This window comes from Macaca thibetana, chromosome 2 (genome assembly GCF_024542745.1).
Source record: "Macaca thibetana thibetana isolate TM-01 chromosome 2, ASM2454274v1, whole genome shotgun sequence".
In the NCBI taxonomy this organism is placed as follows: domain Eukaryota; kingdom Metazoa; phylum Chordata; class Mammalia; order Primates; family Cercopithecidae; genus Macaca; species Macaca thibetana.
The window spans coordinates 25,969,343-25,994,730 of record NC_065579.1 but is presented as its reverse complement, the minus strand read 5'-3'; the positions used below and the strand labels follow the sequence as shown (position 1 = coordinate 25,994,730).

The 25,388-nt window shown below is 34.7% G+C and overlaps 1 protein-coding gene across 4 annotated transcripts in view; it reads right to left on the bottom strand.

Annotated features, from left to right (window-relative positions):
• Positions 1 to 25,388, bottom strand: part of ZNF385D (zinc finger protein 385D) — a 985,910-nt gene that overhangs the window by 766,811 nt on the left and 193,711 nt on the right. For 3 of the 4 annotated variants that reach the window (XM_050779485.1, XM_050779487.1, XM_050779486.1), the window contains one exon: positions 2,694 to 2,912. In XM_050779485.1, coding sequence (XP_050635442.1) covers positions 2,694 to 2,912 — 219 coding nt within the window. Of the gene's footprint in view, positions 1 to 2,693; positions 2,913 to 10,915; positions 10,967 to 25,388 lie in introns of all 4 variants that reach the window. The other variant, XM_050779489.1, reaches the window with a different exon arrangement.

Here is a 25,388-nt window from a genome sequence, read left to right as displayed (position 1 = left end):
GATAGGACCTAAGATGACCCAGTATTCCCAGTAATCATGGTTGTTTTTGGTGACCTATCATCATGTTAGTAATATTAGTAATGACAGGTCACTGAAAATGTTCCTACTAACATGATGATACTTAAAATGTCTTGGGGAAAAAATCTGAATAGGAAATGCAGCAATAAATATTTTTTTGAGTACTACATTCATCAAGTAATTTGAGGAATATATTAAAATTTTAATTTTTAAATGTTCTCCTAAATGATTTGTTTGAATGAAGAAAGGCATAGTTTCTACAGAATATTCATTTTGGGAAACAGCGTTTAGAAGTACAGGTACTTCGGTGAGTAAGACCAGGGTATGATTGCAAGTTCAACCATTTAATAGGAGTGTGACCTCCACCATAGTATCAACTGATGTTATCCTCAATGTCCATGTCTATAAAAGGAATATAACAAGATCATTTTTGCTGGTTATGAGGAAAAATTGAATAGTAAAATGTACATAAAGCCTTTAATAAAGTGCTAACCTCTAAGTGTATTGATATGATTGTTTAAAATATTTAACTTGAGGAAACTCATACCTAGTATTGTGGTCTGAAAATCTTTGGCCATTCTGCGTTATGGCTGGGACTAATTTTGATTTGGGTTTCTAAACAAGATGTATCTTTTGTTCTAGTTTTGTTCTATAATATTGTTTATTGCTTCTCCAAATGAGGTTTGTGACTATCAAGATAAGTGAAGTAAAACACCAAAGCTTACACTATCATGACCAATACAAACTTAGAGAAAACAACTTGGAATTGAATCACGCTGTACTTGAGGTGATTTCACCCAGAAGTTAACAATAAGGTATAGATTGTTTTTAAGAAGTCTAAGTAGAGACTGAAATATCCATTTTAAAATCGTGACTTACTTTGCTAGCGATAGCAGCAGGAAGCAGACAAATGCCTAGGCAGATAGGGACAGGTCCCTGGTGAAAACCCACCTCTAAGCCAAAGACAGTTTAAAGCCTGAAATCCAAGCTACAAGTCAAATCCATGGACTGGACTGAGAATCTGTCTTCCCATTTGCTGTGCTTTCCTCTGATTGATCTCCACCCTTCACCTATTTTACACATACCAACCCTTTTCTAATTGGTTTTCTACATTGCCATGCCCACCTTTGAGTGATGCCTTTGCTTTACCCTTTCCTTGCACACTCACAAATATATCAGCATGTGCTTTCCTATTCTGAGCCAATAAAAGCCCCAGACTCAGCCACACTGGGGGAGAAACTACCCAACTATGGGGGTGGAGGACCACCCACTCATCCCCTCTCCACTGAGAGGTGTTCCACTGCTCAATAAATTATTCTCTGCCCTTCTCACTCTTCGTTTGTCAGCATATCCTCATTCTTCTTAGACACGTGACAAGGGCTCAGGACCCACCAAACATGGGTACAGAGAAAGCTGTCACACTGTGGCCCTCTGCCTTCTAACAAGCAGAGGGCAGCCAGCCCACATGACAGAAAAAGCACGGGGCTGAGCCAGCCCCAAAGCCATGGGCCAAGGCAGAGCAAGGACATTACTGGCCAGGTGTCTCTGGCCGGCAAAAGTGATCAAGAAATGTCCTGTGTCACTAGGTTTCTCTTATGCCTATAGAATTTAATAGTTCTCAATTACTTTCTGACCAATTTTTGTTTCTTCTATCTCTTTGACAAATAACATCTATAATTAACTAAATGTCATACATTTGAAAGAAATATAAAATCCTTTCCAATAGAATACTACAGTTCATTCATACTAAAATCAAATAAATGAAAAACACATAAAGCAAGATAGAAGCAATTTCTACTTTAAGAATGTACTTTCATTTTTCTTCCCATCATTTGGCCACCTTGAAGCAAATTACCAAATTATATTAAAAATCTTTATGACGTCAAATATAGAAAGAGATTGAAATTCATTCACATTTTAAAATGTCAGTATAATTTAGATGAATTATATTTATTACACATGAAACATCTGATCAGAATATAGTATTGCAACTCAAGTTGCAGTGAGTTAGCTCTCTAAAGTCTCCTCTGGATGGGCCCACCCTCCTCTCTTCATGTCTCTATATTTTCTAATATCCTTCCATTTGTTCCCAAAGATATTTTTGTGCTATTTGGAAAATCTATTAACTCATAAATTCAACACATACTTTTAAAAAGTACTCTTATGAAATAAACCATAAATTTTCACTAGGAAACTTAAAAGTCTGTACTAATGGATCATAGCTTATTGATTAAAACACCTATTTGAAAAGATACGCATTATTTCAAATCAATTGCAGTGTTACTAACCAATTGAATCCCCTATACCTGCAGGAAATAAAAAATTAAAAACAAAAATCCACTGTCCCATACACACTGTAAAAGGATGTCTATTTCCATACATAGCTATGTTAAAGGCACACATCAAGAAACGCTAAAACTCTGACAACTCAAAAATAGTAAATTTTCTGAAGGTCACAACCCTAATACAATTAACTATGTACAAAAAATAAAATGTCTCCTTCTCCCTCAAAGAGAAATGATGTATTTTAATCTACTCTGCTGATAAAGCTTTTATGTAATATTTTCCTGGTTTAAAAAAATAGTTTAGTTCATTCTTTTATCATCACATCTGCAGGTACACAAATAACTTAAGTTGATGATGTAAAATTGAGAAATATTTTTAGAAAAGCTTACCATTGTCATTTTTCAGCATCCCGTTGCTGAGTTGTTTTAATCTCTTTTGATGTGATTTGCCATTATAGTGGATTTGTGCTTGAGCGGCCGAATTCAGCTGAATGTTACATACGTTGCACAAAGTAAAGTTGGTATGTTTCTTTTCTCTTTCTGGTTTTTCTTCAAAGTCATCAGGTATTAATTCAGCCTCACTCTCGCCATCGTGTACACAGGTGAAATCTGGGGGTGCAAGGAAAGTTATGAACACGCAGATCAAGATTTTTATATTACTTCGTATTTATTAAATTGGGTGGCAAATAAATATTGATCCACATACAAGAATTAAAAATTTCTATATACTCTCATTCTAAGATTGTTTTCATACTATGCTAAAGTAGACAATCTCTTTAGTGGAATATAAATGGCAAATGTTTAACTTTTTAAAAAATCTATTCCCAATACTATGCTATATATTTTTATTACTTCATTTAATTATCATAATAATGAAATAAGCACTATAGATTTCCCTCTTTTATAGCTGAGGACACTAAGTTTTAGAATGATTAAATGACTTGTCTAAGGTCACACAGCTAACAAGTGGTATAGCTGTGATAAGCATTCAGTTTATTTCTAAATTCAAAGTTTTTAATCATCATGTTCTCTAGTATGTATTAATGAATTAGACAGTTTTGTTTTAATTCAACTAAATAAAATTCTTATATGCCTTACTAGTTAAGTAAAGTGACTTACATCTGGATGGACACATTCTACACATACAAAGATGCTAAAACTGTTTCAATACCCCCAAATTTATATTTTATACCTGACACACAAGAGAGGCTTTGAATACCCAAGATAGCCTCATAATCAGGATACAAAAAAAGTGTGACTGACTTATGGCTTATATTGGAAATCATTACTTTTGGGTAAGTGTATGCTTTGTATACTAAAACCAAAGAGAAAAGGTCAAATCATAATTTCAGTATCTCTGGCCTTAAAATGACATTTATTTATTTATTTGAGACAGGGTTTCACTCTGTCACTTAAGTTGGAATGCAGTGGCATGATCTTGGCTCGGCACAGCCTTGACCTCCTGGGCTCAAGCAGTCCTCCCACTTTAGCCTCCTAAGTAGCTGGAACTACAGGTGTGTGCCACCGATTATTGTCCAGTCAGATGACAATAATTAGAGTAAGTATTATAATCTATATTTAACATCCACTCACAAGTAATTTAAAATAATAATACCTCATTTCTAAGTTTTCTCTACTTCCACTACCCAGGCCTCTCTAGCACACTATGGTCCAGATAGGAGTTCTCCATTCCAATTCTCCCAATTCCTTAAGGAGTTATTTTAAAGTCTTTGAAAAATATTAGCAGAGAAAAACAGTCATGATTTTAATGTGCATTTATTAACTGACTGCTACGTGGCAGCATCCTCCTAGGTTCTGGAGTTGAACTGACAAGCATCACAGAAGTGGTCCTTGCAATTAGACAAACTTGATGCAAAAGTCATGGACTTTGGTATGAGGCAAATGAGATAACAAATGTGGAAATGTTTTTAACAATATGGAAGCATTATCAGTTCACCAATAAAATTTTAAGGAAAATCAAACTAGTGAACTCACGCAAAAATGACTAATACTTGAATCTATTTACGGGTATTGAAGTCACTATCCAAATTCCAAAATGAGTAAAAGATTGGTCAGTGCATAATGCATGCTTTCCTTGTGAACTAATTCATTTAAAATATGTTAACTTCCTTTTAAAAAGGAAACTCTATCTTTCTTACTCAGATAACCTCGTTAAAATAATTTAAATATGCAATTTAAATGGTCATTTTAAAAGAAAAGCTATCAGCTTTGTAAAATGATTATATAATTTTAATGAAAGGAAAATATGTAAGCGTATCAGCTTTTCTTATTTTATATAAATAAAAACAGTAAGTATCTCTCTAGGTTATAATCAGAACATTTCAAAACTTCTTTTGTGTAGAGTTGATTTATGCTTAAATCTTTTATCTCAAATACTGTTAAGTAGTAAAATGATAGTAAATGATGGTATGCTAAAATCACTGCAATATGCATAGCCATTAAAAGCAGATCAGGAAAGTTTTATAATACGGGAAAATATTGGCCGGGCGCGGTGGCTCACGCTTGTAATCCCAGCACTTGGGGAGGCCGAGGCGGGCGGATCACGAGGTCAGGAGATCGAGACCATTCTGGCTAACATGGTGAAACCCCGTCTCTACTAAAAATACAGAAAATTAGCCGGGCGCGGTGGCGGGCGCCTGTAGTCCCAGCTACTCAGGAGGCTGAGGCAGGAGAATGGCGTGATCGTGCCACTGCACTCCAGCCTGGGCTACAGAGCAAGACTGTGTCTCAAAAAAAAAAAAAAAAAAAGGGAAAATATTTTGTATATAAGTAAAAAAACAAACGTAAGATGCAAATTTACATATAGTATGTTTACAACCATATGAAGCACAAACTGGACTTAGAAAAAGTATTAGGATTATTTCATTCTGAGTGGCAAGATTAGAGTTGGCTTGTTTTCCTTTACCATTTCTGTATTTAAAAAATTTGACATGATGACCATTTATTATGAAAAAATAAATCAATATATTTCAAAGAAGTCAAAGAGCTTATTTCCTCTAGCGTGAACGGCTTAGGTTTGCCAGAACGAGGCAATGCTACGGAGATAGTCACAGTAGGTGAGCCCTTGTAACACATCATTTTTGCTAAATATATGCATATATTTGGAAGAAAATATTTTCTTATTTGATTCACATTTCCATCTTGACCTACAAAATAGGAACATGTGCTAACAATTTAGCAGGGGAAAATACTGGAGAATTTTCTTTCAAGCCTCTGAGATTTATTTGCTTTACACATGAGGAATTCCCTGCTCAGCTGAGAAAGACTATATTACCAGACAATGTCAACAATTTTGTACTAAGGTGCAAAAATGACAACTTTCAAAGGAAATAGAAACTATGTGGTATGGACACTAAGGAAAAAAGAGAACCTCAAATAAATTATTGTGGCTGGCGCAGGACATCATAAAACATTTACAGATTTTGCAGAAAAACTGCAGTGGCTCAACTGGCACTCTGTGAAGTAGGAGGCAATGTTCATAAGTGATTTTCCTTCCCAATACGGTAAAAATGTCATGTTTAAATTGTTAAATGGAAATTTGACACATTTGAGTTTCACTGAGAAAAAGTTCAGCAGCCATCTGTAAACTTTAGGTGACGCTCTTGAAACCCAAAATAATTGATCAATTTGTCCACTTTTTTCCCTCCTAACCTTCATCCCTCAGAACCAAAAGACACTGGAAAGATGTTTGGCTTAATACAGTAATGTAGATATAGACAGCACTCTTTAACAGGTTCAAGAACTGGAATTATCCCGGGAGTAATTATCAAAGGAATGAGGTGTTTGTTTGTGTGAGTGTGTTTTAATTATCTAGATGTGGAGACTGATTTACTCTTGCAGACTCACAGAAGTAATTAAAATGTGGCACACATAAGATGACTCATTTTTGGTAAGCTATGTTAAACAATGTATGTGAGAGAAGTTGAGAAAAAATAAAAGTAGAAACAATATTTTTCTGGGATGCAATGTGGTTCTTGCAGTTGATTTATTTAGTGCATTGTTTTGACACAAGCTGAAATGTCACCACCTTTGCCAAAGGACCAGCTGTTGGTATCAAGACTGTCCTGAGAAGAGCTCATATTCTCTAACCCATGCCACCCCTGGCATTAACAGGCTATATCCCTGCTGGACCCTAAAATTCGTGTAACCTAATTAAGAATCAAAAGTTGTAGACACAGAGACCAACGGAAAAAACTCCCAAGAACCAAAGCTGGAGCAACTTGAGCAATAATCTGAGTAACATATTATTGGATTAAAACCTAAAGTATAAAATAAATTTCAATGAGTACATACTGATGTAAATATAAATGGAGGAGATAGATACCGAACTCTCATTTAAAAGTATTCGAAATAACTTAAATAGACATCCTCCATTCAAAGCCGGATAGGGCACAACACTCTTCAAGTATAGGTTATGCTTAGTGACTTGCATCTAAATAGTGTGGTACAGAAAGAGGAGAAAAGTAGCTTTATAGTGAAGAAACCTGATAATTAATACTTCAGCCACATCACATTTCATATCCACAGGGATAGGTCACACTGATAGCAAGAATCCTTAATATGATGTGCTAACAATAGTATTTCACCTCTGTGATCTTCCTCACAGAAATAATAGACAAACACAAACTAAGGAACTGTATACAAAATACCTGACCAATATTCAAAACTGTCAAGGTCATCAAAACTAGGGGAAGTCTGTAAAATTGTTACAGCCCAGTGGAGCCTAAAGAAATACTAAAACTAAATGAAATGTGGTATCCTGGATGGGGCCTTGAAACAAAACATGAACATCAGAGGAAAAATTAATGAAATCCAAATAAAACATAGAGTATCATTAATGATAATGTATTATTAGTTCATTAGTTGTAACAAATGTACCATACTTACAAAAGATATCAACAATAGAGGAAATTGGATGGGAAGTCTATGGGAACTCGACCAATTTGGCAATTTTTCTGCAACTCTAAGACAATTATACAGAAAAGTTTTATTTAATATCTTTTTAAATTTGGAAAATAGAGCAGAGACCATTTTCTCTCCTTGACAATAAAACAGGAACCTCTTGAGAACTTGTATGCTCTGGGAAAGAACTGAGAAAGAAACTTTTGTTCTCTTTATTCCTTGCTCATTCATCCTGTGCTAGAAATAAACTATGTGATTTGAAGAATGAGGGAAACATTCACTGCTTCACGTGCGGTCCACCATCGGATGGATCTTTATCTCAAATTTGCCTGAAATGACTTTCTCCTATCTTCTTGCTTGCCATATACACACTTACAATGGAAAGGCTCCCCAGCCCTGTAGAAAGCTCAAAATTCGCCTGAGGTAGTTAATAGGTAGTTAAATTCAATTCAGAAAAAAAGCGCTGAGGGTTGAAAATCCAATATGGAACACAGTTCTAAGTCATTTTATCTAATTCAAATTTTCCTTCTGAATAACTGAGCTACCAACCCACTAACAAAAAATCTAATACACCTCAACTGATTTCTTCTATTTATTATCAGTTTCAATTAAGATTATAAGCCATTTACACACACACACACACACACACAGAGGTATCCAGTCAACCACCACATAATTAACAATTTATAAACTTCATATTCGCTTTACTGTTTCAATCCTATCGCAACTCCCACAATCATTAATATAAAATTAAAGTATGTAAAATAGTGTGTATTAGTTGCCAACCAAACCCTATTTTATTTTATTATTTATTTATTTATTTATTTTTTGAGACGGAGTCTCGCTCTGTCACCTAGGCTTGAGTGCAGTGACGCGATCTCGGCTCACTGCAAACTCAGCCTCCCGGGTTCGCGCCATTCTCCTGCCTCAGCCTCCCGAGTAGCTGGGACTACAGGCGCCGCCACCACGCCCGGCTAGTTTTTTGTATTTTTTAGTAGAGACGGGGTTTCATCATGTTAGCCAGGATGGTCTCGATCTCCTGACCTCGTGATCCACCCGCCTCGGCCTCCCAAAGTGCTGGGATTACAGGCTTGAGCCACCGCGCCCGGCCCCAATTTTAATGAGTAGAAATTTTTTCCTGCAAATAATGTCAGTGTTTTATCTTATTGTTAACAAGCCAGGTTACATTGTTTTGTCCGTGATCGGCTTTACTCGTTCTTGCATCTGCTGCCTTGTCAAAGCGGCAAGCCTCTAAAATCTCCAAGAACCTCAAGTTTCTAAGATAATCTGAATTGACAATGAAACGTCAGTAGATGACAGCCACTAACAGACAGTTTAGTGCACAATAAACCACATTGTAAGTAGTTTTACAAATGACTTACAAAGTCATAGGACTGTAAATGGTATAAATAAACCAAAATATTCTTGTTTTACAATGACTTCTCCCACCATATAATTTTTTAAAAAATTGGCAGATAGGAATTTACATATCTAGAAGACATTTAGCACAGACAACCTCATATAAATAGTGGCAGAGACCAATGCTAAACACTAAAATCCCTTTAGAAATCTTGATGTGATAGTATCTCCCGAAATTATTTTTGGTTCAACTGAAAACAAAATAAAAATCTAATCTAGAGATACTTCATGGCGATAACTTTGAAATACAAATAGGGTAGATGACAGCTGGCTAGTTCATTAAAAAGTCAAAATTACAAGTTTATTTGGTAAGCAGCTTTATATTCTTAGGTTTTAATAATATTTATACAAAGCACAACAGGTGACAGATTTTGGCCATTTCTTTAAAAATAATTTTATTGAAAAAAATAAAATTTAATGTCTAAATATTCCCCACATTTTACAAACGTTGCTCAAAAAAACTTACTCTTCTGAAAAGAGGAATCCACCAATTTTGAATTCCTTATAGAGTCTCTTATAAAGCGTTCTTAAAATTGCTTTATTATGGAAAAAAAATGTACTGTATGGGAAGACATCAATCTAGTCCATTTCACAGAAGGGGAGTTGTAATTTGTGTGATATATACAAATCCTAATGCAGTTTATAATTTTTATACAAATTTCTTGACCAGCTCATAAAATGAAGGTAAACATATAACAAAGATTTATTATTTGTAAGAATATAATGATACAACTGCTACTGCAATATGTTATTTTGCAGAAAGCATTTAAAATCACCTTTAAAAATGGTAAAAGGTTGTGGAAATCATGAATAAGCATATATAGAGTAAAATGGGAAAAATACTGTACTAATGTCATGGGATTAGATACTGCTTACCTGGAATACAATTTCCAGAGACAATATCATAAGTCGATTTTAAAAGCACTAAAATTAATTTGAAATAACTTAGAAAAAATGAAAAAAAAAGCTATTAGGTGATTCAAAAGGTGGCTGTAGCCACACATTGCTGCCAAAGTTGCCTGTGCAGGATTTAAGTTAAATTGCTTCATAAAATTAAGAATAGTAATGAACCTTTATAAGCAAATATTTTTAAATCTCATTTTTATTCATAAAATTTATGAAAGAAATTTGGCCTTTTTTGGATGAAAAAAATAAGTAGTAACTTTTATTCAGCATTTCCTTGTATTAGGATTTAGAGAGTATTGCTTACATCTGTATATACATATATATGCATATACATATTGTATATATCTGTATAAATTGTACATATGTATATATGTATACAGATTTTATGTAGCATATTTGGAATACATATATATTAAATCAAATAAACTACTTCAGTAGTGAATCTTCCTCTATTTTCAAGACTAATGTAGAAAAGTGTATTTTACTGTTATGGTAAAATATTAAATATATATTATCTGTAATATATAAAATCATATTTATAGCATTAAGCATTTGAGAAAGTTATAGTGAGTTACAGTATCTTCTACATTTCACTATTAAAACTGTAAATAGTTCACAGTTAGTGCTATAGAGTACCATTATAAAAATAATTTCACTTTGATCTAATTCCCCACTAGAGTGCAGTGTGAATTAAAAATTAAAACTAAAGCATCTGGAAATTCCCCAGACATAAAAATAGCATTACTGTAATTCTGTAAATATCTAACATACATATATTGTAACACAACATTCAGCTTCAGTGGTGTGTGTTTGCATATAGCACAGCTGATGAACTCACCAATATTTAGCCACACAACTCAGATATTAAAGATAAACTGGGAGAAAGTCACAGAACAGCAGATAATCTCAATTGTTTGTCTTTATTAAAAAGCATCAATTGTTTTACATAGTCTCCTAACTTAAATATCATTTAGGAACTTTAAAAATGAGAATATTTTAATTAGGAACATCTTACTTTTATGATAGGAAATTACATTACAGAAGACTACATAAGGCAAATCAAGGTTAATGGATTGTATTTCAAGTACAGTTTTTATCGCATCCCATCATCACACTAAATTTGATGGTCTCAATACAATTATGGCTTTTACAAGGTGATGGAAGTCTTAACTGAATGTTTGCAGATTCACCTACAAAAATTAAGCCCACAGTGGCAGAATGAGATACAGAATGAAACTTTTAAATGCATTCCTTTCTCCCTTTTAAGCAGTAGACTTTTTAGAGTTGTAAGCTTCAAATCAGAATTTCTATTTTGAGTCCTCAGTTTCAAAAAGAAATTTTACCTTAATCTTCAAATGACTCACCATGAAAGCACTAAAATATTTTTGAGGCCAAATGGGAGCCCATAGTTTAACCTCGAAAATAAAAACAAAAATATTTTGTTAAAAAAGGTAAATTATTCAAGTAGAATCTACTACTATATAATCAGATATGTCTTAAATTTCAGTGTCACGAATGTATTCTTCAAAGTTTCAAAGTCCAACGGAAAATTATATTACTATTATTACATTTTTTTAGTCAATGGTATGCAAATCTTTTCCTGTATTCTGACCTATTGTTCCTATTTTAGGAATGTTTTCTTGAATCAGTCATGCCATCAGGGCCTCCTTGGCAAAACATGGTCCCCCTGGAGTTATGCCACACAGCGTGTCTGCCATCACACCAGGGATGCTGAGGCTGCACTGTGAGTCCTGCTCTTGAGTTCTCAGACCATGTTTTTTTAAGGTATTTTAAGCATCAACCCTATTTTCTTGAAAATGCACCAAATATCTTCTCACTTTCAGCTAGTTCTACCGTACTTTGGATCTAAAACAGCTTACATAAAACTTAAGAATGGTTTGCCTCAGAAAAATTTCTGAAGACCTGAATTAGAGAATGATTGTTTTTATGTATATCTGGTGAAAAGTTATGCCAAGAAAAAAATAGGCACCCTACAAGCTATTGAAAAGTCCTATGACAAATATGTTTTAAGCACCTGCCCTGTGTCTAGCACTAGTTTAGCCACTTCGGATATTTGCATATCACATCACACAATATCCTAGTTCTTTGTGGAATTTGAGAAGACAGAGATAATGTAGGCTAGACTGACTGTGACTTTTAACAGTCAGTAATGCTAAGAGGAGAATTGTGATGAAGATTTCGGCCTGTAAATCTAGTAGCTATATGCTTTTATTCCGTTTTTTGGTTTTTTTGTTGTTGTTGTTAAGAGACAGCTTTGCTTTTTCCCTCCCTCATTTGTAATGCTTAAAGTCTCAGGTTTTTTTCCTTATCTCATTGATTCTGTCTTCTTTTTTTTTTCTTTTTTGAGTGGAGTGGCGCGATCTCGGCTGCACTGCAAGCTCCGCCTCCTGGGTTCACGCCATTTTCCTGCCTCAGCCTCCTGAGTAGCTGGGACTACAGGCGCCCGCCACCGCGCCCGGCTAATTTTTGTATTTTTAGTAGAGACGGGGTTTCACCGTGTTAGCCAGGATGGTCTCGATCTCCTGACCTTGTGATCCGCCCACCTCAGCCTCCCAAAGTGCTGGGATTACAGGCGTGAGCCACCGCGCCCGGCCGATTCTGTCTTCTTACAATACATTTTAATACTTTGGTGATTTCAACTGCTGGCCATGCCTAGTCTTTTTGTAACATAGACTTTGTCATATTATCTGCATCCAATTTTTCCATAACCCTTCTTATAAATGTCTTACTCTTAGATCAATGTTTCCATTTACAGTTTTCTCCCTTTCATCATTAAAGGAGAAGAGCAGGTACTAATGATGATTCAGGATATCTTCAGGCTATATGAGAATATTTTCTTATACCCAGATAAATATCCCTGAAAAATTTGCGCATCCTAACTGTGGCAGATATATTCTAGGATGGCCCCTCTAATTTCCACCTTGAGTTAATCAGACCTTCCCACAGTCTGCTCTCCTGGAGGGTAGAACCTGTAACTTGCTTCTACCAATAGAATATGGTAAAGGTGATGGGATGTACATCATGAGTGGGATTATGTTGCAAAAAGATAGTAATGCCTATCTTGTGAGAAGAGATTCTCCCTCACTAACTTTGAAGAAGCAAGCTGCCAAAGCTTTTTCATGTTGTCTTATATTTCACTTCTACAATCTGAAAAGAAAATGTGAGCTTATTATGAGTTTCCCTATGAAGAGGACTATGTGGCAAGGATCTTAGGGCAGTCTCTGGCCAACAACCAGTGAAAAAAAATGAGACCGTAATAAGCAGCTGAATACTGTAAACAAACATATGAGTGAGGAAGTGGTTCCTTCCCCAGTTGAACTATAGACGAAAACACATCCCGGCCCGTATCTTTATGGTAGCCTCGAAGAAGTCCTGGTTAGGTAATGTGTGGACCATTGCGCCTCAGAAATTGTGAGCTAATAAATGTGTGTTGTCTTAAGACATAAAATTTCTGTAATATTATTATGCATAAATACATAACTAGTATACCAGCTCTCTTGCAATCATTAATATTAAAATTAGAAAGTAACCCAAACTTCCAAGGAAAAATATTTGTCAAGAAAATGTCTTAAAACAAATTACCACCTAACCAAAACCATGTTTTTTTGTTAAATGAATTAAATATCCCAGTTGTATCCCTAATCCCAAACATACCTGAGTAAAAGTTAAAAGAAATAACTCCCATATGAAGAACTTGACCACCTGATGCACATCCATGACAGACATAACTAATTAATTATGACAATCTTTCCTTCAGAGGCTGGATTTGGTTTCAAACACTCAGCACTTTGCAGGGTCCACAAATTATTCAGGTTTACCATATAAGACAAAATTTATTTGCTATCGTAGATACACTGACTAATGTATCACTATCGAATTCGACTTAGAGAGAGTAGAAACCCATTAAAAAGATAAAATTAGGTAATATTCATTTTTCACTTCAGTACCATTTAACATATTTTTCTATTACCCAAATAAGCTTGAAAGACTGTTTAATAAGTTTGTAGAACTCAATCAATCTAGACTGTTAAAAGAATCCAAATTGAAAATTACTTTGTTATAGCAGTTGTTATAAATAAAAATGTATTGCAGGGTAGTAAATTTAATATAAAAATAATTATACATATACAATAGAGTTTTTTTCATATGTAAGAGACTTTAGTAAAGATTTTGTTATATTTATATTTCTCAAATGCATTATATTTAGATTTAAGCTCCAAATAGAGAAATTATGGATATGGATATAAATATAGATGTAACAAAAAATATGACAGATTAAGTATTAGACAATAAATTTATAAATTTTAATTGTAAAAAACTGGGTTTCTTAGACCTGAAAAGAAGGCAAGGAAGAATCTTAATACAAGTCTTAAAGCAAATAAAGGAATATTATTAACTGAAGGTGGTTTTTAGCTTCTGTCCATTTCTATTAATGAAAGCAAAATAATGAGTTAAAACTAAAGCATGAATAGTTAAGGTTACATATAATATTATTAAGAGAGGAAGTTCCTTGGACATTTTTCCTTTTTATTTTTCATAGATATTCACCTAACTGGGGTAGTTAAAATTAAATTATCTTAAAGGTAACAGTATGCATTCTGCTCCTCTTAAGTGCTTTGATTTTCAGAAAATGAGAATTTATTTTTATTTTTTATTTTTTTTAATTTGAGATGGAGTCTCACTCTGTCACCCAGGCTGGGGTGCAGTGGCGTGATCTCGGCTCACTACAACCTCCGCCTCGTGGGTTCAAGCGATTCTCCTGCCTCAGCCTCCCAAATAGCTGGGACTACAGGCACACGCCACCATGACCAGCTAATTTTTGTATTTTCAGTAGAGACGGGGTTTTACCATATTGGCCAGGCTGGTCTCAAACTCATGACCTCATGATTTGCTCGCTTCGGCCTCTCGAGAATGAGAAGTTTTAAAACCAAGGATTCTTTATGAAAGTTACTTATAAAAGTAACTATTGTATCATTAATACATATATTTTCATTTAAAAATGGGTTTAATAGATTATCAAACTATAATTGCCCTTTTGAATGTTGCTTTCTAATTAAAATGGGTAACTTGGCAAAATGGAGGTCTTAGAACTATTAGTTATTTTTTTCACCTTTTTTGTGCTTTAGTGTTTTTTTAAATTTAGTTTTTAACAATTTTTTTGCTTTTTTTTGTATTTTACTTTTATTGCGTGAAAGAACTGTTAATTTTAAAAAGTTTCATTTTTTATTTAGGTTAAGATTTAAGAAATGTAGGGTACAAAACCATGAGTTTCACTTTGTCAGTATGTTGATTTTAAACTAAATATCAACTTCAATTCTCTGGTGAATTCAAAGATTTAGGAGTTCTGATCATTAATTTACTTACAGTACTTGTATAAAAAGCAAGGATTATCAAAATGTGCTGATTCTAACATGATCAAGTTGTGTGGCCTCCAGCAAACCCTTCACCCCTCTGACTGTTCTCCCATTTGTAAGAAGGAAGTGAACAAATGATCTTTGTTGCCTTCTAATGCAATAAATCCTGGCCCACTTGGAAAAGTGATATTTCACACTCATGTTCATGGGACCATTATTGACCTCAGTGCAGCATGGTGTTTTGTCTTTAAAATATATCTTACCATTTAGTTGTTTGCTTGACTTCAAGGGAGATAAATCATTTCAACATATATTTTTATAATTTAATTTTCCTCTAATTGTGGAAGATCTCAAATCTTCAACACTGTGTGTGCTAATTGATACAACTTTTGCATTTGATGATGCTCTCAGAATTCAGCTACACAAGCAAAAGACTTGATGGTACTAGAGTTAAGGATAGACAAACGGGACCGGGTACAGTTGCTCATGGCTGTAATCCTGGCACTTTGGGAGGCCGAAGTGGGTGTATCACCTGAGGTCAGGAATTCGAGACCAGCCTGGCCAACATGGTGAAACCCTGTCTCTACTTACAAATACAAAAATTAGCCAGGCGTGGTGGCAGGTGCCTATAATCCCAGCTACTCGGGAGGCTGAGGCAGGAGAATCGCTGAAACCGAGAGGAGGAAGTTGCACTCCAGCCTGGGTGACAAGAGTGAAACTACGTCTCAAACAAAACAAAACAAAAAAGGACAAATGGACTACACTGCCATGAAGTTCCTTCACACGGTAAGATGCTATAGATTTGTGGTTCCATAGATCTCCATTTTTAAAATTTGTTGTGGTGTCACCTGGCCATTTTTTAAAATCTTTTATTTATTTATTTATTTATTTTTTATTTATTTTGAGACGGAGTCTTGCTCTGTCGCCGAGGCCACAGTGCAGTGGCGCAATCTCGGCTCACTGCAAGCTCCGCCTCCCGGGTTCACGCCATTCTCCTGCCTCAACCTCCCGAGTAGCTGGGATTACAGGCGCCTGCCACTACGCCCGGCTAGTTTTTTTTTGTATTTTTAGTAGAGACGGGGTTTCACCGTGTTAGCCAGGATGGTCTCGATCTCCTGACCTCGTGATCCGCCCGCCTCGGCCTCCCAAAGTGCTGGGATTACAGGCGTAAAATCTTTTTTTAAAAAAATCCTGCCTTATCCTGAGTTTTTAGGTAGGTTAAAATATGTTTTAAGTAAACATGAATTTTCTCCCAGAAATGCTGAAATCAGGAGATACCTTGCTGTCCATTGAATATTATTATTTACTATCAACTTCAGTTCATTACATCTATAATCTACCAATGAGAGAGCAATCTACTTTACCCAATCTAAAATTCCCGTGATAAAAATAGAAAAGGTTGTGGAAACTTTAAAATTGTAAATTTCAACTAATAAATGTATAGATCTATAATCATCAAAGACAGAAACGAAATACTAAGAGAACATTTAAGTCAAATTAAATGACATAGTAGACAAATGTTTAGATATAATATTGTCAGTGTCATACTAATTTCTAATTCAATGGTGCTCTTTAGTAAAACAACTTTTATTGCAGGCTTAATAAAAGCTAAACTACAATTTTATGTGCAAAAACCATGGAGAGTGGCAATCTTTTTCTCCTAAAACAAATAATACAAGTATTTAAATATGATCTACCAATCCAAAGTTCACTTTCTTTCTTTCTTTTCTTTTCTTCTTCTTTTTTTTTTTTTTCAGACAGAGTCTCACTCTGTCATTGTGGCTGGAGTGCTGTGGCACAATCTTGGCTCACTGCAACCTCTGCCTCCTGGGTTCAAGCAATTCTCGTACCTCAGCCCCTCAAGTAGCTGGGATTACAGGCACCTGCCACCATGCCCAGCTAATTTTTGTATTTTTAGTAGAGATGGGGTTTTATCATCTTGGCCAAGCTGGTCTTGAACTCCTAACCTCATGATCCACCCACCTTGGCCTTCCAAAGTGCTGGGATTACAGGCGTGAGCCACCATGCCTGGCCCACTTTCTTTTTTAAAAATAAAAGATTTCTGTCCCACCTGGAAAAGCAGCCTGGGGAGAAAGATGTTATTTTGTCTGAAACCTGTGCAGAGAAAGGGATATTATTGCTGACTGTATTGTAGATTTCACCATGTGTTAACCTGATAACTTTCTTTATTGCATGACAGGACAGTGGCAGAAGGTGGCATGAAAGAGTAGATCTCTACTCAACTCACATTGACTTGTTTTAGCTCAACTTTTAATAATATTTTACTAAAATTGTATATAGGCACAAATTGGGACTTTCCTAGACAAACACTTATACTGTCTTAAATTATGTTTCCAAATTCTACCAGTTTTGCATTCTGATTGCTTAATTAAGCAAGTTTACTTCACGTAATTGGAGTTAGAAAGTGAGGTTTTTCTTTAGGAACTTCAAAATAAGAAAGGTGTCTGAAGAATTAATCTTTGAAATCAATATACTGTGTCAGAAAAAAAATTGCACAGTCATCTTGGAGAGAAAGAATGCTCCCAGACCAGCACGAGTTCAGAAGTAATTTGACGTAACATGAATAAACACATCGAGAGACATGAAGAAATACTGATTTGAAGGAAATGGTCAACCATGGAAACACATGAACAAGTCAGAGAAGGGAGTGTCACCTGGATCTGTTAAAGCACTCTTCAGTGGAGACAAGTCTTGTAGTTAAAACTTGGCTAGTGGCACGACCATCTCTGTCGTCGGAGATGTTGCAGCTGCCATGTCCTGACGTTATAAAATTATTGTTTCATTTGACTTCACCTGTCCTGATTTCATGACCGTTATGCAACCTTCTGATTTTGATCTGACTTTCCTTATAAGTCTGTATACAAAAGGGGGCAAATGAGCTTGATTATAAGAATTTGATATATTTTTGATCTCATGAGAATAATTTCCTACTGAAATCCCAGCATCTTACTTTATTTCATGCTCTTACTAGATAGGTTAGACCCCAGTATTCATAAAATATGTCTTGTTCAAAATAAGTGTTTAGAGTCTAACTGGCACCAATGCCATATTTGAGATTGTTCGTAATCAACTGGTATTCTATAAAGGACATTAATGAAAATATCAGTATTTTTAGTGTTTGTTTATAAATAATTATAAACACTTATATAATGTTACTAGCTATGAGTGCTAATTCACTTAATCCTCAAAGCACTGCCAATAAGGTAGGTACTGTAATTATCCCCAACTTACAGATGAGAAAACTGATTCACAGCCAGTAAGTGGCAGAACTGGGTTTTGAACTCAGGCTCTGGCTTTAGAGTCAGGGCCTTATGACATCCTAGATTATAACAAATGAGGAGATCATACAATCTAAAATCTTCCCACATATAAAAAGACATGAACAAATTCTTCAAAAATTGCATGGCCATTCTTCACTAATGTTTCTTTGTTTGTTTGTTCGGTACCTTTTTATAGCATCAACTTTTAACTGGCATCTTGTACTATGGAAATACACTGCAGTCATTTATTTAATCGAAGTCTATTAAAATAAGAGTGCTAAGCACTAATCAACACCATATGTTTTTCAATTAACTGGTGATACATATCTATTTCTCAAGCTCATGATAACTAATGGAGCACTTTGGGTGGTTTAAACTATTTAAGACTATAATTAATTTAGAAAAATCAACCTAAAAAATATGAAAACTTTTCTATGGTGACTTTTTTCTCTCTCTCCCTCTCACCCTACACACACACACACACACACACACACACACACACACACACACACAAAGACATATATGTATTTTTAAAATATTACATAGATATTCCATTTCATTCTTTTTGTAAGGAGAGTGAAGTTAGTGATGAAACCAGAAGGGAACAAAGTTATCATGAGGAATACTTAGACATTTTGCTCAAAATAAAATTCAACATTAAACTTGAGAGCATTATAATATATATTTAATTAAAATTAGGAAATATTATTTTAACATTGGTTTATAACTTGTGGAGTAAAATAAGTAAAATAGCAAAGGAGGCTCAACTGTGCAGTCGTGTGTTTATTCTGACAGCAGTGATAGCTGTCCACAATAATGTAGAGTTGTCACTGGGATGCAGTTGGCCACTGAGAGACTATCTTTCCCAGTCTTCCTTTCTCCCAGGGTAGCTGTGGTAGGCAGAATGATGCAAGCTCCACACACAAGAATATCCACACCCTATTCTCCCGAACCTCTGAATATGGCAAAGGGTATGTTATGTGTTATTAAGTAAGTGGGTCTAGAAATCGTGCACATTGTTAGAATTCATGAAGTTGTAATCAATAACCCAAACTTCACCTTTCAATACCAGAAATGGAGTGTACACAGGAATCACGGAGGAAAGATGGGAAAGGAAGAGCCCTAAGAGGCAGAAACCAAATTTTCAAAGTTTATTCTGTGGACAAAGACAAAGCATTAGATTTATTTTAGTAAGTAAAATGATAGATTTGTAGTTTCATAAGATACTGCTCGCAACATTATGGAGAGAGACTTGGAGTGGAGAGATGAAAGACCAATGGCAATTAAAACGTATTCCTGCTAAATCCTACCTATAATAGTCTTGCTTCATATAGGAAAGTGCATTGGAAGAAACACTGACTCTGCTGTATGTTTTAGCAAGTTATTGTGTGAATGTGTTTACATACAAATAAGTGTGCTTTCTTTTTTTTTTTGAGATGGAGTCTCGCTCTGTCGCCCAGGCTGGAGTGCAGTGGCGTGATCTCGACTCACTGCAAGCTCCCCCTCCCGGGTTCACGCCATTCTCCTGCTTCAGCCTCCCTAGTAGCTGGGACTACAGGTGCCCGCCACCACGCTGGGGTAATTTTTTGTATCTTTTAGTAGAGATGGGGTTTTACCGTGTTAGCCAGGATGGTCTCTCTCTCCTGACCTCATGATTTGCCCACCTCGGCCTCCCAAAGTGCTGGGATTACAGGCGTGAGCCACTGCTCCGGGCCCTGTACTCTTAAAAGTATTTTCTCTTAAAATACTTTTAAAAATATTTTCAAATATCTACAGAAATATCTTCTCATGGTATTAGGAACTTCTTGGTTTTAAGCATTTCTATTTCTTTTTTTCTTTTCTCGTTAGGACTGGCAGTTCATCTGTAACACTGGTTACAAAGACAAGTAAATAAAAATAAATATCCAAATGGCATTAGAAACAATCCAGCTGGATTGCTGCTGAGCAGAGAATATACGCTGATTTACAGCAAGTTCTGTTAGAACGCCCAACAGCCGTCTAGGCTTAGCGGAAAAACCAGCATTTCTTTTCTTTTTTTTTTTTTTTTCTCCTCTTCATTAGGTGTACAATCCATTCCTTAACTGGTAACTCCAACATTTCTAGTTTTTTTTTCAATTGGAATTCTTGTCCTTTAGGGTTAAGTTTTGCTTATATAGTAAAGTTGGCCCCAAGGTCATCCCTGAGTTCTTATGAACTGTCTTTCTCAACTGGGATTCTGAGAGAGGATCCATGAGGCATGCCCTATGGCATAAACTGCAAGTGATGGATTAACTTCTCTCTTGCATATCCAGAATGGCATAGATATGAACCATACATGGGGCAATTGAGAAAATGTCACAAATCGTGTCTTCTGTGGTTCAGATGAGGAAACCAAACTAAAGCCTAATACAAACACATACATTGTTTTCCTCAGTCTATACCTTGAGGTTTTATATAAAATATTAATTTCACAGACTTACAATTCATAGTATTCAAACCTCTGTTTAGAGGTGCAAGTGAGAATTGAGGGGAGATTTGAATCAGGAATAAGGGAACCCAAAGGAGGAAGAAAGAGAAAAAAGGAAGGTTCAATATTATTGGGCAAATTTGGACTGGTTTGTAGATTTGCAGATCTAAAGTGTTAATAAATTGTTTATTATTATCTAGAAAGAAGCATTACAGAAATACATGCCTTTATCTTCCTGCTCACCACCAAAACTCTGATATTTTTAGATTTGCATGCCTTGTATGTTAGGTGATGACAATAAGCCAAATTTAAATAGCTCAAAGTTATTTTGCTTGGCATACCGCAAAACAGCCATTAATAGACACAGACATGGGCCCAGCAAATTCTACACTGCCTTGTGTCCTGTTGAAAGTGTCCTGTTGTTCATTAAGCACAAGCATTTCCTTCCAAATGATATTAGGATATTCCAGAAGTGAGCTCTACTTACAGAGCTATATATATGCTAACCCTCATGTACCATCTGTTATTCTTTGCTAATTCTAACACACTTTTGCCCTGATGTGTTTGCATTATTTGGAAAAATGAACACTTACCAATTAAATTCAACAATGAAAATGGCCCAGTGGGTGTAATGAAGCAATAAAAAAACAGTATTCTTGGTAAGTGTTGCCATCACAGTTTGAGATTTTATATTGCTGCTGAGGAGTAATTTCTAAAACAATTACTTGTGGGCAAATATATTAATAATATTCAAATACAGTCCAAGTTGAAAATCAAATCTGCATGATGGGAAATTTTAAGTTCAGACTGACATTGTGTCCATGATATGGCACATCCCCTGGGCTCACATGCTGCAGCATGTATTAATTTTATTCCAACTCTACCCTCTGACGACAGTGCATTTACAAGGTATAGTAAATAGGTTTTATTGCAGATAATTCTTTTCTGTTATTCATCTAGTTTTAAATTCATGTATTAGTAACCTTAATTGCATTTCAAATGAGTGGAAAGTGCCTTTTGAAGTGTCTAGAGGAAATTTTTCCAAATATATGTGTCAAGAAATTTGTCGTGGTCACTGAATATAATGGCTAGCAGCTCCAAGTTCATAAAGTAATTGCTAATATCATTAAGTTCTAAAGGTCTAGGTTATATAAATACTAACCTAGTGATATGGGATAAGCCCACTAGAACCATCTGGAATAACTTAGTATTGAAGGAAAATTAAATATTCACATACAAACCTGTCCTCTATGAATAAACTTATACTTCTTTAGTATTTTTTAGTGAACCTGCAATCCTTGAAAAATATCCATACACAGGAAATATAAGTTGTATAACAAAGGTACAGGCTATTTTTTTTTCTCTTTACACTAGATAGATTTCCATTCTTGTAATTTGGGGTGTAATTTAACCTAGTTTAACATGATAAATCACGTGACCTACCACTTCACAGTAAGTATAAAGGATACTCTGAATTTCTAAAATGTAAAATCATCTCTGAAAAATACCTAAAAGTCATATTCAAACAACATTTTCTCCCTTAAATTACATGACTCTTGTTATTCATCTATAAGAAATATGTGTGCTTTTAAAGAAACTGGCAGTAATTATTGTTTAACATGGTGAATTAAGTTAAATACAGCATTCTTTTTAAAAAAATAAACATAGGAAGCCCACAGGAGAAATTGCTTTTTCTATTTTTAATTGGGTTAAATAATTATTATTGGTCTAATTAAATATATTTTTAAATAGTGTGCCATATTGACCTTATAAGACAATTTTGCCTAATGTGATCACTTAGAGGTGTTACTAGAGCATATTCTTCTTTTAGAGCTAATTCTAGGTGTAGAATATATGTGATAAAAGATGAACATTCTATTCCTAATAAAGATCTATTGTCTTTAAACATTTAAGCTGGTGAAGTTATTCTTCAAAAATTAAGAGATGCTAATACAATGTGTAGGACTTATACTTGCAAAACCGTAATTAATGAATAAACGTTTTTACTCATATTCTAAAGAATCATAAAATAAAGACTATCATTAAAATATTTCAGGGAAGGAATATAACTTATTAAAAATTACCACTTTATGAGAAAAACAAGGAGAATGTATCAGTATCTTTACTTACTACTGATGCTTATTAAATAACTCTGATGTACCAATCTATAAAAAAATCAATGGTAATTTCCAGATTCTTCTAACAAAGCGTGATTCCTCTTAACTCTGTCTTGTTTAGGAATTGACATAATGATGAAGAGGATATGATTTTTTTCTGCCCATCTACCCTGAAATGGCTCCATCATTCATCTCTTTCTCCATCCCACTTATTGAAGTGATTCTTTCAATGACAGTGCACTGTCCCTAACCTCAGGGTTTAGAAACATGGCCCTAAGACTAACAGATTGCAGTGACTTAGTCCAAAGCAGGACATATGAGCCACACTGGATCAGAGAACTTCTGAGAGATTTGATGTTCAGATGCTGAGAGTTGCTTTCTTTTCCCCTGATTTGCAAGCTGAGATGTCTGCATTGAGTTGCCAATAGCCTTTGTTTCCCCAGAACAAATAAATCATATTGTAGCTTGAGAAAATGAAGCTGTTTTAGCCACGTCTAAGATTGTTCCTACTGAACCTCACCTCTTGGTATTCATGCTGTCATATAGTCTCCTTCCATAATAGTCTCCTTCTAGTCTCCTTCCATAATAAACAGGGCTAACATATGTAACCAATAGCATACATTGCAAAAATAATCATGTGTGACTCCTCAGGCTAGTTCACAAGATTTCTGCCTTACATTCTCTTGGATCATGTCTCAGGGAAACCAGCTGCCATTTTGTGAAGACACTCAAGCAAGCCCTGTGTGAATTACCACGTTGAAAGTGGACCCTCCAAATCCAATAAGCCTTCAAGAGATTGTCGATGTCATGGCCAACATCCTGACTGCAACCTCATGAAAAAACCTCAGCAAATGCTTCCTAACTAGCTTCTTCTGAATTCCAGACCTATAGAAAATGTGTGAGATAACTGTTCTTCAGCACAGCCAAGACCCTCAGAAGATGGGAGTGGAATTTTGCCTCCCCTGCACAAATTCTTGCCATGACTTAGTGACACCTTTAATGAACCGAACACTGGGTTAAAGTTTTCTCTAATTCTTAAATAACTCTGCTAGGTAGCTCGTCATTAAAAATGGGATTTTTGACAAAGGTCTATTTAATACCAATGGCCAAGTTCTTTCCACCATGATTCTACAGTTCCTAGCTTCATATACTTACATTAATCTCAGATAAGACAAGAGTAACTGTAACACTCTTCATTCAAAGAAAATTCTTAGTTATCACAAATTAAATTTTAATTGTTTAAAAATTAATAATTCCTTCTTATGAATAGTTTGTATCTCAGCCACATTGAGGGAGTGCTTTATTTGACACCTTCCTTCAATATTTCCCCTCCAGGCAGAATAAACTCTTTCACAGTATAGCCTTTATTAATTAAAAATGACTTTCTCTTCCTAACGGATTATAAAATGTTGAGGCAGTAATCTGAGCTTAGTCGTTGTTTGTACACATTTGTCTATTATAAAGTGATACAATCATACCAATTTTGAAATAGATGGAAAAAAATTAAAATCTTAAGCTATTTACTCACTTATTTCCCCAAAACTTATTACATATGATGTTAACAAGTATTACATTTGGAAAAATATGGGTTAAATGAATTCTAGCAGAATTATTTCCTGTAGTAGATCTTAGAATCTTTACTGTTTTGGTTTGTATTGCAACTTCAGAATTGAAGATTATGTGCAGTTTTTCTAATTTATTTGACCACTGAACTCTTTTATCATAAAGCTTCTGGATTAGTGTTCCATGAAACTTTGGGAATGAGTTCAGTATTCTATTATATATTGGGGCTCTTCTCACTTTTGTAAATAAGTCCAAGATGAATATCCTGAGGCATTTACATTGTGTTTCATATGTTTTGGGAAATTCTAGGGTAAATACCCAAGGCCTCAAAGATATAAATATTGTTTCAAAGAATATTGAAAATTTAAGTTTTTCATCTATATTTTTAAATGGCTTTCAAAATGATTATAACCACGTTTAGAATACAATCAAGGCATGGGAAAGCCAGTTTTATCGAACTCTTATCAGCATTAGGTAGCGCATTTTTTTTCCTTAATTTTGCTAGTGAAACAAGTGGAAAATGGAAACTCATAGTTATGACTATTTTTATTTTTGATAAGAGGTAGAACACTTCTTTGTATGTTTTATTAGAAGTTCCTCTTTGTGCAATATATACTTCCAAACTTTACACATGTATGCATGGTAACTTAGAAGATCTATTAAGAGTTTTATAATCTCTTATGCTTAGTACATCTCAACTATTAGATTTTGATTGATAATTTTTTAATCAAATTCTAATTTTGCAGAAGCTATTTTTGCCAAAATTAAAGTATTAGCCATATACATGGGTGCTATTTTACTATTCCTTCCATATTACAGATAAAAGCAAACTATATTTACCCTAGGACTTTAGTGTTGTTTGGGATTTTTTGAATTAAAATTTAATTCAATCTGACAGGTATTTTTGGTGCTTAGTATAGAGTTAGTCCTTAAATTTTCATTGTCCCTCAAATAGCTAACCGATTATACTGAGAAGATTTATTTTTTAAAATCTTATTTTTCCATTTATATCTTTTGTCTTTAATCCACTGCTTTTAGTTTTCAGTTAACATACA